Raw genomic sequence first — 14,941 nt, forward strand, 5'->3', positions numbered from 1 at the left:
ATCAGTGTTGGCTTTGGTTTGTTTTGAAGAAATGCTATAGAGACTGGTGTAGGAGTAGATACCGGATGTAAGATGACAGAGCCATGGAGCCAAATTATCTCCACTCTCTCATCACTGAAAGCTATCTCTTCTTCTATTGGGAAAAAAAAAAAAAAAAAAAGAGGAATGTATTTAATCAATCTTATAAGCTCACTAGTGGGACACCAATAACCCAAGGATATGTGCCAGGGACTAACGACAGCTCTGGTATGTGCCTCTAAAAACACACCTGCCATTTGAGTTATTCCAAGAGGCAGATTAATATCATGGTAATTGTAAAAAGCCTGAAATCATACCCATCCTTCCATCCACCCACTCACCGACCCATTAGAGATGCTCCTGTGTCATCAGGCAGAATGTAGTGTGTTACCAGACTCTCTCTCCATATTCGATAGGAACACAAACTCGTAGGCTCACATCACATCGTTGGCTTCAATCCCTACAAATCACAGGTCTGGTAGTGAGAGGGGTAAGGGCCCCTGCCTGCTCCTCAGACTGATGGGAAAGCAGAGCCGCTAGAGTTCGGTGTGGCTGACCTTGCGGCAGGAAGATATTCTGAAGTTGGCAACAAAGTTAAGAAATTAAAAAGGTGCTGATGCCAAGCCAACAGGAGACATCCTTCCTTGCTTTCCAGCATGTGATGAGCAACCTTTTCCTTTGAAGACATTTTATTTATCTGAGAGAGAGCAAGCAAGCAGGGGAGAGGGAGAGGGAGAAACGGACTCCCCACTGAGAAGGAAACCTGATGTGGGGCTCCCTCCCAGGACCCTGGGACCATGACCTGAGCCAAGGCAGATGTTTAACCCACTGAGCCACCCAGCGCCCCATGATGAGCACCTTTTGATGAATCCAACACATTCGTACCTTTTTGACCAAATGACCTTAACTAACAGCCAAAGCTGGGTTCTCCCAGAAGTGAACCCTCTGACAAGAACTCGAGAGCAAGATTAGTAGCCAAGTGAGGGAAAGAATGTGTGGAGACTGAAGAAATAGGGCAGGAAAGGTAGCCAGTAAAGGGTGTCTAACCAAGCCAGTTACAACTAGAATACACTACACACTGAGAGGCGACTGATGGGGCTATCAGCTTCTGACAGATCAGCCTTTACTCCTGGAGAGGGTGACATCTCCTTCTGGCCTGCTGCACACAGGGGCAAAGCAGGCTCCAGGGCAGAGAAAGCCTTCAGGCAAAGAAATGCAGGTGCCAGCGGCCGGCTGTCAGTGGCAGAAGGGGAACTGGCTTCAACTACTGCATGGCTGGCTGGCTCCTCCTACCTTCAGCCGCAAGTGAGGTCCCAGCGGTCCATTCCCAGTGCCAGGCTGGCCACCTGTGTGGTAACCGCGCCTTCGCCACATCTTCGCCGGTGGCAGCTGGATGTTGCTCAAGAGAGCGACAGAGCTGACCTACTTAGCTCTGGTTCCCAATCAGAAAACCTCCTGTGGACGACCAACCTCTTCTTCAAGTGTTTTTCTGCTCTCCAAGACCACTGCTGGTGCTTCATCTCCTCTCCTCCAACCCCCTGTACCCCACAACCTTGTACTCAGCTCGAGACTCTGTAGGACTGTGAAGAGTCTGAGATTTCACCTTCCTTTCAACTCGTAAATTCATCTTTGTTTATGGATGCTGGCAGAGCACACGAGGCACCCCCAGGTCAGAGACAAAGGCTTTATTGTCTACAGTAAAGGCAGTAGTCAGAGTCTCAGTATTTCTGCTGGTCCCTCAAGCTCTGGGGCACCACAGAGGGCAAAGTGACACCTCCACACAAGGTGGGCTTCCTTACCCAGGAGAACCAAGTTTAGGGATCCGAAACTACACACTACTAGCCTGCTTGACTGTTAACCCCAGAACATTTTTTTAAGCAGGCTCCACAACACAGGATTTGAACCAACAACCCTGAGATCAAGACCTGGCCACTTAACTGAGCCACCCAGGCACCCCAAAACACATCATCTTTATACGTAAGACTTTATATGACTCTACAAAGTGTGTTACCTGATCAACTTACTTTATAAGACTCTATAGCCCATACTTTATACGTAAGTAAGGTCTGCCCCTGGCTCCAAAGGGTGACACTATTCCTACTTTCCTAGAGTCAAATCTGTTTGCCAGAATACAGTAAGAAGATAGTCCAGAATGAAGGCTGTTGGTGTCTGCATGCTCACATGACATGCACAGATCCATGGAGAGTTGTCTGGCAATAATGGTCTCAGCTAATATTTCACTGAGAAAATTGAAGGTTTCCAATGGGAATGCCCTCCTCTTTCTGGCTGCCAAAGCTACAAAATTACTGGCAGTCTCTCTTCCTTCTTGTTACAATTAAGTGTTCTTTACTCAGATCAAAAGTTAATCCCTTCAACTACACTCTGTGTATAATGAGTGTTCTATTGCCTTCTCTGGATTGATTCCTGTAAATATTTCCTTTTCTTTAGTGAGCGAGAAAGCGTGCACATGGTGGTGGAGTGCCGGCGGCGGGGTGGGTGGGGGGAGGTATGGGAGGGAATGGAGGGAACAGAAGGAGAGGGAGAATCTTAAGCAGACTCCACGCCAGTTGGGGGCTTGATCTCATGACTTGAGTCGAAATCAAGAGTCAATGCTTAACTGATGGAGCCACCCAGGCCCAGTATTCCCCTTTTTAACCAAGTTATTCCGTTTCTTCTGTATCAATCTAATCAGCATGCAAACATACCCTAAAATCTCCAATCTTTAAAAATCCTTGACTCCTTTAGCAAGATAAGGGAAGCGTGGAATTGTCAATCTGGTGCTCCTAGCTTTAGTCTCCTCCTTAAATGCCAAACTAGATGGTGCTCTGCTGGGTACTGATGACTGACTCAATGTCATCCAATGTCTACCTCTTTCTTACTCCACACGCTGCTGTGCTAACCAGCTACACGGGCTCTGACCTGCCTTGTTCATAGAGGTGGGATTTAACAACGCCTGCCTTCCGAACTTCTGTTCTTCTTGCGTTCTGACACAGGACTTCTCTGAGAAGGAAGCATGGGGCACTCAGCGCTCAAGGACACAATCCAGAAATGGGGGGAGGGGTTGCTGCCAACAGGCCACCCTTGACGATGAAAGGGTACATGCTTCCCTGGAGTTCATCACCAGGGCGGCCAGATCGGAGTTCACAAACCTCCTTATTAGAAACATCCAGCAGGGGGCGCCTGAGTGGCTCAGTGGGTTAAGCCTCTGCCCTTGGCCCAGGTCAAGGTCTCAAGGTCCTGGAATCAGCCCTGCATCAGGCTCTCTGCTCAGCGGCGAGCCTGCTTCCCTGTCTCTCTGCCTGCCTCTCTGCCTACTTGTGATCTCTATCTCTCTGTAAAATAAATAAATAAAATCTTTAAAAAAAAAAAAGAAAAGAAACATCCAGCAGGACGGACCTCCAGTCACCTCCAGTGATGGACAGTTCCTACATAAGTCCTCTTCATGAGTCTTTTCTCCTTGCATTTCACAGTTCCAGGCCCTGGCCGGGTTTGCTGGGATCACAGCCCAGAACAATCCCCATGTGTAAGCTTTTCAGTGCAAGTTCTCCTAAAGCAGAGACTGTGGCTCAAAGTGCAAGTAAAAGCCAAATTCTACAGCAGCAGCAGCAGGAGGAGGAGGCACCTGATGCTCTACCTTGGCTCTATGTTTTCATTCATCTGAACTTGGTGCTTGAAATCAGTACTTCTCAGAACAGCGGACGGGATGCGCCAAATTACGGCCGGAGACAGCATGGGACACAGCGCGTAGTGCAGACTGCTGCTTCTACACCGCAGCTTCCTGGAAGTGGGGTAAGCAAGCCAGGGCAGCCCAGGGGACCAGAGTCGTTGTTTTTTTACTTAGAGGCTTTGTGCACATCATGCAGATAGAGAGGATTGAGATGCAAACATTAAAACTGATGCAGAGAAGGCCACTGCGCTTTCCCAGCTCACACTGCTGTAAGTAGTGAAAAGAAAGCTCTGCCTGCGCCACATCTCGTCACGACCGGCAGTTACGGCCCCGAGTCTTCCATGGATGTGCGGATGCAGCCACCTGGCAACTTGAGTTTTACTAAAGCTCTTCATTTCTAACTAAAGCAAAATATTAAATAAACATAATTCAGTAAATGTCATAGCTATATGCATATCTGCATATCTGCATGGCCAGAAGTAATCTGATTTTGTTTTATTGCTTACATATGACTGCACAGTGTATCTTCACATTTCAAAAACTCACCTTGTTAGATTTATTGCATATATTGGCATGACTAACACAAATGAGTTCCATTTTCAGATAGGAGGAAGAGAAATGTTAATTGCTGGTACAGTGTGGCATTACTCTATAAGATAATGAGTTCAGAAGCATTAGGGGGTGTCTGTGTTCTGTGCACATGCAGGTAAACACCAATGACAATCAAATTCTGTATAAACAGTCGAAGTCAATACAAATATAAGGAATGTTCATATGTTAGCTATTCATATGTCAAGGAAAAAAATGAAGCAAGTGTATGCAGCATAAAGAGAATGAGTAACAGTTTATTAAGAGTTTTAAATATCTACAAAAATATAGCCATACGGTGAACTTCAGCAAATCCTAAACTTTCAGTCTCCAAACTGGCTATAAACGGAACATAGCCATTACCCAGCAGGAGTCCTGCAATCTCCTGAAAAGGACAAACCAAAGAAAAGACCCACTTCTTGGGAATCATTACTAACAAGACCAGTTCAGTCATCCAGGATATACAGATGTCTACTGTGATTTAAAAACAACAACAACAACAACAAGAAAAAAACCTGCAAACCCCACACAACAGTTTACAAACTGACCAAGAGAAAGATGTGATAAACATTAATTCAAATGGTTTTCCTTTACATGCAATACATGCATTTTTTAAACTACAGAAAAACATGAAATTTTGAAAGTTTGTTTGTATGAGTGCAAGTGAATATAGATCTCCTTTACTTATACTATTAAATTATATATTTTTTCATACAAAAGCACACAGTGTTAATCTAAAAAATGACATCCAAGTGGATGATGATTGTTTTTTAATGTCCCCCTGCTTAGATTTTTTTTTAAATGCACAAAAAATAATATACTTCTTTAAAAATACAGAAGAAAAAAAGAGAAATAAAAAAACAGAAAACTTGACCTGTCATATGATGACACATTTTACCCAATCAAGAGGCAAAGTTACAGTGACAGCTGCATGAAGGCCATTAATACCTGCAGTATTATTCTGAAAACAAAGTCTCATTTACCTACATTTAACACACTGCCCAGGAGGGCTGTGTATCATTTTATGGGTTTTAATGACTAGGATCTTTTGCAAGATGTTTCAAGATAATGTAGTAGTTCAGTTCTTTAAAAAATCTGGGGTATGCTTTTTCTTTTGTCACTTCCTGACTTCTTTCTGTTTATTGTACAGGTGCTTAATAATCATAAACACGAACTTACAACCTGCCAATCTCACTGTAAGTTTTCAAACAAAAACAAAAGCGAAAAACTGAATTAGTTTTTGATATGTATTTTGCTCTTTGTAAAAAGAAACTGAATCTGAAGAGGCAATACAATTATAAAGAGGTTATTCTATAAAAATGTCCTATGAGAATTTTATAAGACTTGCAAAGAAAGTTGTTCATTTTTGCTGTTTGATGGAATTCACTAAAATGCACATAATTTTAAGAAAACACTACAGGTATGTACCCTACTTGTGTAGGGTACATACATGACCTTGGTAGCTTAAATCAACAGAGCTCACAACTGACAATCCTCAGCACACTTGATTGCTAAAGCCACAGGCATTCTTTTCAAATGTAATAGAATAAATCCTAAACAGATGCATACAACTTAACAGTTCAAATCTTACAAATCAGAAGTCCATCTGGAGAATTCTCTATGAAGATTTTAAACAATGCACAATATAAAAATGCAAATAATGTGCTTTTGATAGAACTCAAAATGTACACAGTCTTCACAGGTGAACTAGTAGCTGTTTTAAAGGTCTTTTTTTTCCTACACTAAATATAGATCTGATTTAATTAATGGAACCACAGCAAAATATTACTATAATTTCAAAGTATAGTCTGTAAACGAATACATCTTATGATGTAAAAAAATATTGCACAGTTTGGAACACCAAGAGTAAGCTCCAAGCTTCTCTCAAGTAGAATGGTCAAACTCTTGGCAGAAAACACAGTATTACAAGAACTAGACACTTTTAAGTATGGCAATTTTAGGGTTGGTCATATTCTAGGAATATTACTCAACAGATGTCTCATTACCATAAACAAGTTGAGGAATGCCTATTACATGTTGTTATAGATCACAACATCTAAAACATGGGGACAACAAGCCACAGAACAGTTTTGCAGCCCCAAGATTAGCAATATATTTGTATGTATTTGCTTTTGCAGATAACCAAACACAAAAGCAATTCTATTTCTAAGCAGTTGTGTAGATGTTTAAGAAATACAGTAGATACCTGACACATCTTCAACCCTCTGGAGGCATAATATTTAAAAAAAATTACCTGTTTGTGAAAAGTTTAAAATATACGGTTTAACTATGGAATAATGGGACATCAATATATGTCCAACTTTGAAAGCCAACAGGAACTGCAAAAGAAATGATCATGGCAGAAATCCATCTTTAAAAGTATTCTAAATCATAGACAGCTCCACCATTTCTAATGTGGTATGTGCCAAGCATTTGGTTGAAGAGAAGTCTCACTGTTATTCTCAAGAATTATGTTAATACGCATTAAGTAAACTCTGAAAACTCAGCATGGCCTTAATTTTTCGGCTTTAGATCCTATACTGAGATCTTCGTGAGCCACTCAGTACACACACAGATCTGGAAACTTCATCTCATAGACTGGGACGGACTGGTACTGGGCATGCCCAGAAGTAATGGTCAGTGTTCCTGATGGACTGGGAGGAGGGCTGTAAGAGAGAACAAGCCACAGTCAACAGGTACACTGGAAAGCTGTTCATTTCTCAGAGCACTCTCCTAACTACCTGCAAACAGCAAAGTGGACACCCAGCTTCGTTGTGGGCTAGCTACAAGGCTATATGCGGGAAAAGACCACAGTGCTATCAAGCTGTTCTTAAGTTTGAACCAGACATTTTCTTTTGGGTATGTGTGTGTATAATTTTTTCTAACAGGATTACACCATACCCATTCTGGTAAGTTTGTTCTGCTTCACGAGCAGAAAAATCTTTTGTATGTCTGCATATTGTCCTTTTTACTGACAGCATGGTATTTCATCATGTGGATACACCGACTGATCTAATCCAGGGGATAAATGCAGGTTCATTTCCACTTTCCAGTATTATAATGTTCAGAGGTCTTCTCTTATATATACATCCTGTTTATCCTAATTGTATTACAAACACAATTTCTTAAAGCATACTCATAATTTTGACTTTGATACATATTGCCAGAATTCTAGTAATTTATACTTTCAACACTGGAATATACTTGTTCTCTTTTTTTCTTCTTCTTCTTTTTTTTTTTTTTAAATCTCTGCCAATCTGGTGGCAAAAGGGGTTTCATTCCTATTTGTATTTTTAATTTTTGGGTTATTAGTAGAGCTACATATCACAAAGACATCCACAAAAGACTCAGTATCCTTTTTGTTTCTTTTAAAACAAATTGTCTATTTGAGTCCACTACCTGTATTTGTACTCAGGTGTTCTTCTCTTATCAATATGGGAAACCAACTTTTGTTTTGTTTTGTTTTGTATGATACTAATGCTTTTCCACAATTGTACTTTTAGAGTCTCAATCCTGTGCTTTGGGTTTTGTTTTGCCAAATGCTTAAAAACTTACAAAAAAAAAAATCACTTATGATTTCTTATGACTAAAACTACAAATTTATCTGCAAAAACTGGTATCTTTAAGATAATAACTTTCTATTCAAAGCAAGGCATGAGTTTTCATTTGTGAAGTATTCCTATACATATCTCAGAGATTTATAGTTATTTTATATGTCCTATATAGTTCTTTAAGTTTGTTAGTGTCTTATAGTTATGAATATATGGGAATACATTTTCATTACCATTCATACAGTAATGAATTTAATTGATGTATGCACAAATATTAACTTCATATAATTGTCTAACAGTAAACTTAACCTATTCAGTTGTTTCTGTTTTTCTGCTGGCAACTAATTAATTATTTGCAATCTCCATTCCAATATTTGTAATACCCCCCCCCCCTTTTTTTTACTGAGGGATAATTTTCAGAGTGAAATGCACAGATTTTAAGTATACTGTATGACAAGAAACAAAAAACATATACACTTATGTGCTCACACCTCAATAAAGATAATGAACATGTCTGTCATTCGAAAGAAGTTCCTTTGTGTCCCTAGTCAATTCCTCCCTACTCGCACAAACCCACATTCAACAACTGTGTTCTGATCTCTATTGCTAATGATTACTGTTGACTGTTCCTGAATTTCACACATTCTATTCATACAGCCTAAAAGAACGGTCCATATAAGCTACACTCTCTTATGTCTGGTTTCTTTTGCTCAAGATGTCTTTTTTCTTTTTTTTAAACCAAAAATACTGTGTTCCTTTTTATTGAACAGTATTTCACTCTATTAAGAATATCACTATTTGTCTATTGTTTATCCACTCTCCTGTTGATGGACATTTGGTAATTACCAAAAAAGCTGCTATGACATTCATGAACGTATCTTTCTTTGAATGGAAGTTTTCATTTCTTTGGTAAATACTGAGAAATGGGATTACAGGATCAACAGCAGGTGTATGTCTAACTTTGTAAGAAACTGCTAAAGTTTTACAAAGTGTTTGTACAATTTATACTCCCGTGAGCACTGCAGAGTGTTCTTCTATAATGTCCAAAATACTGTTAAGCTCATCCTGTGAAATTCTTTCACACACTGTGTCACTCTGTTTTTGCATTATGATCTGGTTATTTCTTAGTTTCCTCTTCTCTCCTACATATTTCCCTTTAAACTCTTCAGTGTATATGTGTGTATTTTTGGGTCCCTGTCTACTAATTCCAATAACTGATCACCTGTGGGGCTGCTGCTTCTTACTGTATTTTCCTGCTTCTTTACGTTTATCATTTTCTTTATTGCACAAAGGTCGAGGGAATGAAAGGACAGTGGAGACTGAAGTATAAGACTTTGTTCTGTTTCTTTTCTTGAGAAAACAAGACCTTTCCTCTGTCTGGTGGTTAGAATGTAGGCAAGTGAACAAGAGGAGATATAGCAAACAAGAACAAAAAACTCCGTATCATGTAGGCTATCCGGAACTACTCTTTCCTAACTAGGTGACCTTGGATAAGTTACCTAACTTCTATGTGACTCTGTTTCTATTCTTGCTAAGTAAAATTAATCACTACCCTTGTTAAAGGTCTGTTATAAATATTAAATGAAATAATGTACTTATATATAGTGCCCAGAAGAGCGTAAGTGTTCAATAAATAATAATTATTGGTAGTAAGTGCTCAATAAATGCTATTAGTAGGATCCGCAGTACCCATAAAAAAGAATTAGTCATAATCCTTATTCTAAAATATTCAATCCACATAGCTATGATGGAGTGATTAAATGTAATATGGTGGGTCCTAGCAACATTCCTTTTAAGGACAGAGTTATGAATTTGAATTTTGATTTTTCCCATTCAGTAGCTGAATGACCTTCAACAAGTTAATTCTCTAAAGCCTCATTGTTTTTACCTAGAAACCGAAGGGGAAAAAAAAAGCATCTACCTACTTTTTCAGGACTGATGTGAATTAGCAAAAATATCAGATAGAAAATATATACCATAAGATCCATTACAAAGTAGACCATTCCTATTATAATTAACAGACACCAAATAAGTAAATGCCCACAGCCATCAATTTTCCCTCAATCTAAGGTATATGATACATTGGATATTAAAGTCTGATTCTCTGTTCAGAAATTTTTTAAATGAGTAATTCTTAGCTTAACTGGGGTGGCAGGCATGGTGGGGAAATGCCTAGAATAAGAAATGTACTGATGAAAACATGCCTTGCATAAAAGGTTGAACTAAGGTTGAAAAAGGTTGAACTAAAAAAGAGTGGGCGACAGTGTGTACCTGACTCTCCCATTTATAGAGTCCTGCACTTGAAGCAAAACAGACTTACCTCATCGAGTTAAAAATATAAAAGATACAGCTGATGCATAAAAAAAAAATCCAAAAGCACAGCTTAGAACTATGGCTCCTCCACCGTGCCACCTCAGACAGAGACTAGCATCCACACCGCGGTCACAGAAGGAAGTGCATAAGGACTTTCCCTAAAGGAAACCTGCCCTTGTCTCTCCCTCGGTCCTGTGCTTCCCTGCTTCAGCACCAACAGACACAACTATGTAACTGCGTGACAAAGTCCACTAGATACCATGTGTCTGGGACATGAAGTTACAACAGGACTGAAATGGGTATGACTGAGGAAAGTCTAATGACTGAAGTGAGCGGTCTCAAAGGGAGAATCCGGCTTGTCCTGGAAAGAAAAGTGCGGTTGAACCATATAAAACTGTAGTTTTTTGCAGGTCAAAATGGTGAAGTAGGATACCTGGTTGAACATATTATTAAAATGTGAGTCTTCCAAATTACCCAGATTTCCTTATGGGAGCACATGGAAGGAAGGAATGATCTAAAAAGGCAAGCTAGGACAGCTAGAAGACGCTAGAAGCGATACTATCAAGGTCTGTCCAAACAGGATGTCCATGACAGAGGCACCTCTGTGATCTTGGGTTTGCCCTGACTAAAAAGCACTATTACTTAAACACAACCAGCCACAAATCTACATAGGGGTTTAACAACTTCTATTTTTTATTTTATTGCTGTTGTCGTAATAAAATCCTTACCGTATGGTGAGTTCCAGTATTTGAGCAAGTCGATCATGAAGCAGATTTGCCTACAAAGGAGAAGAAAAATGTTTAAGAATGGATTTATTTCCCAAATAGCCATCTACTACTAATACAAACTTAATTTAAAGGACAAAGCATGAGTGCAACTATGAAGAAGGTACGAGTGCTTTCATGTTTTGGCTTCCTCTGTACCAGCCACTGGAACTTAATGTCAAGTTTCTCTTTCATCCACTTCCTCGTCTCACTGGGAGAAACAAGCCAAGAGACACATAAACAAAATACCCACAGCTAAGTCCCTGAAAGCCACTGCACAAAAGGTACCACAGCAACTGCAATCCTCGACATTCAGTCTGGGAGCTGCTGTCTCCATGGGCTCGTACTACACACACAGATCACCGAGGACTCCCAGCCAGGCCACCAAGGTTTTCAGTCCCCACCTGATACATTCCCGCGTGTTCTGCGGATCTGCATAAAGTGTGGAACCTACCAACTAATGACCAAGAAAATGTCCACAGAATCAAACTTTCCCCACATCCCCTTTACCATCTGTTCACTTACTTTGGATTCACACTGTGCTGCTATTTCTTCAAAAGGTGCTTTCTGGAATTTCTCTATCACAAGACGCCTCTTTTCCTTTTCCTGTTCTTCCATTCCACTGGTATCTATATAAATGTTTACAAAGACCCAATAAAGGGATTACAGATATTCACAGAACCCTGCCAGTGACCTTAAAAGCAAACAGTCTATAAATCAAAAATAAAGGTAATTTATAGCACTAGTTTTAAAAGGAAAAAAGCAAAAGACTAAACATCCCCAAAATGTTGAGAGAGGCTAGAGAGTAGATACACAAAACATTTTTTTAATCTAAGGGTTAAAGCTACACAGTACAAGATCCTTTCTCAAAAACTACCTTTGTCTCTCTTCTCAAAAAAGCAAGGGGCGCCTGGGTGGCTCAGTGGGTTAAGCCGCTGCCTTCGGCTCAGGTCATGATCTCAGGGTCCTGGGATCGAGTCCCGCATCGGGCTCTCTGCTCAGCAGGGAGCCTGCTTCCCTCTCTCTCTCTCTCTCTGCCTGCCTTTCTGTCTACTTGTGATCTCTCTCTGTCAAATAAATAAATAAAATCTTTAAAAAAAAAAAAAAAAAGCAAGAGCATGACAATTTGCTACAAGCCAAATAACTTCAAGGCCTCACCTGAAAGATGATTCTTCTATGAATATTCATGCCCTGGTACACAGATACTAAATTAAAAGTCTGCTGAACTTGATACTGAATGGCACAGCGGAAATAAAGAGCCATTTGGAACCTCCTGTTTTAGCCTTTTGCATTTATTTCCAGTTTGAAAAGACATGTTTTATCTTAAAATGATGTATGGCCTGACCAAAGTTTGTGAGATAGTAAAATAAATGCCTGTCTTGATTCTACAGATCTAAGTATGAACGTCTGCTTAAGAATATGGAAATAGGCCTACTTTATGGCTTACTTTTTAATGGTCTACTACAACCCCCAGCAAATCTTCAGGTTGTCTTTTTAGGTTTGTTTGTTTCCTGATCAAGAATTTCACAGGATGAAATGCACTGTGTTCAACGTTCTTTAACCCAGGCTGCTTTTCAGGTACAAAACTGTAGGTTACAAGTAAGTAGTTTAAAAAGGTGAAATAGAAATAGCAGGTAGAAAGCAAATAGACTATTATATATTTTTCCTTTGAAACTGTGACAGGTTAACAAAATTGAAGAATTTATCCACTTCTGAATGACTAATAGAGAATTATGATCACCTCTCTGTTCTTCACTAGACCAGGGTAAGCAGCTGAAATGGCCAGAGGCCAGGCAGGACACATAAATGTTTACATTAGGTCAGGTAAAAGCAGTAGGAAATAAGGGAATGTGGACAAGATGAGGCAGATACATTCTGGTCTTATGTCCATTCTGATGATACTTCCAACTAAATCTGGCCTGCAGGCAGCCAAGTCTGTTTGCCATGTTCTCAAGCTTTTTGGGTTCAAGAGTCCTTTACATACTTGAAAGTTATGAGAAAACCAAACTGTTACATCCACTGATATCTTCCATATTATAATACAAAACTGAGAAACTTTAAAAACATTTAATTCCTTTAACAATCATTCATTTTTGAATTATGAAAGGATTATATGTTAACATAAATAACATTTGTTTAATGAAAAAATGATCATACTTTCCGAAGTAAAACTCAGTGAGGAGAATGGCAGTGTTTTATATTTCTACAAATCTCTTCAATGTCGTGGCTTAATAGAAGACAGCTGGATTCCATCTGCAAATGCACCCAACCCACTGCAGTGTGTTATTTTGGGTGAAGTATATAAAGAGAATCTAGCATTAGAGAGAGATGTACTGGGGGAAAGAGCATTTTAATAGCCTTTCACAGAACTGTGGGTATTTTTTCTTGGACATTACAACACAATATGAAAAGTAGTAGTTTTCTTAAAAGTTAGCTGTAATACAAAATTTGAAATCTTACTAATAAACTTTTTAAACTAACTGGTTATGGTAAAATCTATTGGTCTACTTTACACTTTGAATAATCTGTATTTAGGCATGATTTTGTAACATCATGCAATGATCATGTGGAATACTGATCCAGTGATTTACACATGTACATCTAAATGTGGACATGTTTCATTATACAGTATTTCTTCAATCATATTTGGCAGGTACTACCATTGACTGCATTAGAAGAATCTAACATTTATCTCATTAGAAGTATCTAAATATTTTTTAAATTAACATATAATGTATTATTTGCTTCAGAGGTACGGGTCTGTAGTTCATCAGTCTTACACAGCTCACAGCACTCACCATAGCACATGCCCTCCCCAGTGTCTCTCACGAAGCCACCCCAACCCTCCCACCTCCCTCCCCTCCAGCAACCCTCAGTTTGTTTCCGGAGATTAGGAGTCTCTTATGGTTTGTCTCCCTCTCTGGTTTCATCTTGTTTCATTTTTCCCTCCCTTCCTCTGTGATCCTCTGTCTTGTTTCTCAAATTCCTCGTATCAGTGAGATTATATGATAACTGTCTTTCCTGACTGACTTATTTAGCATAGCATAAGACTCTCTGGTCCCATCCCCATCGTTAGAAGCATCTAAATATTTGGGTGCTGCCAAACTCACAGTGGCAGACAAAAGTCAAAATTTTAATTTTGTTCAGAGTGCAAATTTTATCATTAGAAGCAAATGCAGTGCCGACGGTTTTGTTTTTTCTCTTGGGAGTCACAGCTTCATTTATTTTTCCAGAAAATGCCTACCAAATACCATATGTTTTCTGTCAGTCTTTTTTTTTTTTTTTTCTTTCTTTCTGAAGTAAAAACGGTGTTCCTCATAAAAATCGACTAGTTCTGGGGCACCTGAGTGGCTGAGCTGGGTAAGCATCGGACTTGATTTCGCCTCAGGTCATGATCTCAGGGTCATGGGACTGAGCCCTGTGTGGGGCCTGGCACTCAGCGAGGAGTCTGAGATTCTCTCTCTCTCCCTCCCTCCCTTTGCCCCCTTGACTTGTGCACACTCTTTCTCTAAAATAGATAAATCTTAAAAAAAAATTGGGTAGTTCAGCTTGCAAATCAAGGCAATCAAAGAAGTGTTTAATGTGTACTTCCCAAAGATATGTACTCATGGGTTGAGATTTAATAATTTATATTAAGAGTATTCCTAAATAAAATCTCATTTACAAAAAGCTGTGTGTGTGGTGCTAACGACTATGATCACTGCTAAAGGAGTGTGATGCTGCTGCCTCCTTCACTCGTGCTAATCGATGCAGTATAAAGGCTAATAGTGTCTTTACACTGTTATAAAATGTTATAATGAAAATATTTTTTGCTTGAAGGATCCCCTGAAAGAGCCACCACAGGCTACTGGGGCCCAGAGAGGCACACTGTGAGAACCACTGCCCTAGACTGTAAATTTCTCAACATGTCCTATTCTTGTTGTGACTACTATTTTTAAGTAGGCTCCATGCCCAACATGGGGCCTGAACTCACAACCCTGAGATTAAAAGTCACATGCTTTACCAACTGAGCCAGCCACACACCCCATGACAAGCCCTAT

The 14,941-nt window shown here is 39.7% G+C and overlaps 1 protein-coding gene across 2 annotated transcripts in view; it reads right to left on the bottom strand.

Moving 5' to 3' along the window:
- Positions 1 to 4,510: 4,510 nt before the first annotated feature.
- EFR3A (EFR3 homolog A) overlaps positions 4,511 to 14,941 on the bottom strand; it is a 109,024-nt gene continuing 98,593 nt past the window's right edge. For both annotated transcript variants that reach the window (XM_047725117.1, XM_047725118.1), the window contains 3 exons: positions 11,427 to 11,530; positions 10,866 to 10,915; positions 4,511 to 6,939 (listed from right to left, as the gene is read on the bottom strand). In XM_047725117.1, the coding sequence (XP_047581073.1) occupies positions 6,834 to 6,939; positions 10,866 to 10,915; positions 11,427 to 11,530 (260 nt within the window). In that variant the 3' untranslated portion in view covers positions 4,511 to 6,833. The remainder of the gene's footprint in view (positions 6,940 to 10,865; positions 10,916 to 11,426; positions 11,531 to 14,941) is intronic.

This window comes from Lutra lutra, chromosome 4 (assembly GCF_902655055.1).
Source record: "Lutra lutra chromosome 4, mLutLut1.2, whole genome shotgun sequence".
In the NCBI taxonomy this organism is placed as follows: domain Eukaryota; kingdom Metazoa; phylum Chordata; class Mammalia; order Carnivora; family Mustelidae; genus Lutra; species Lutra lutra.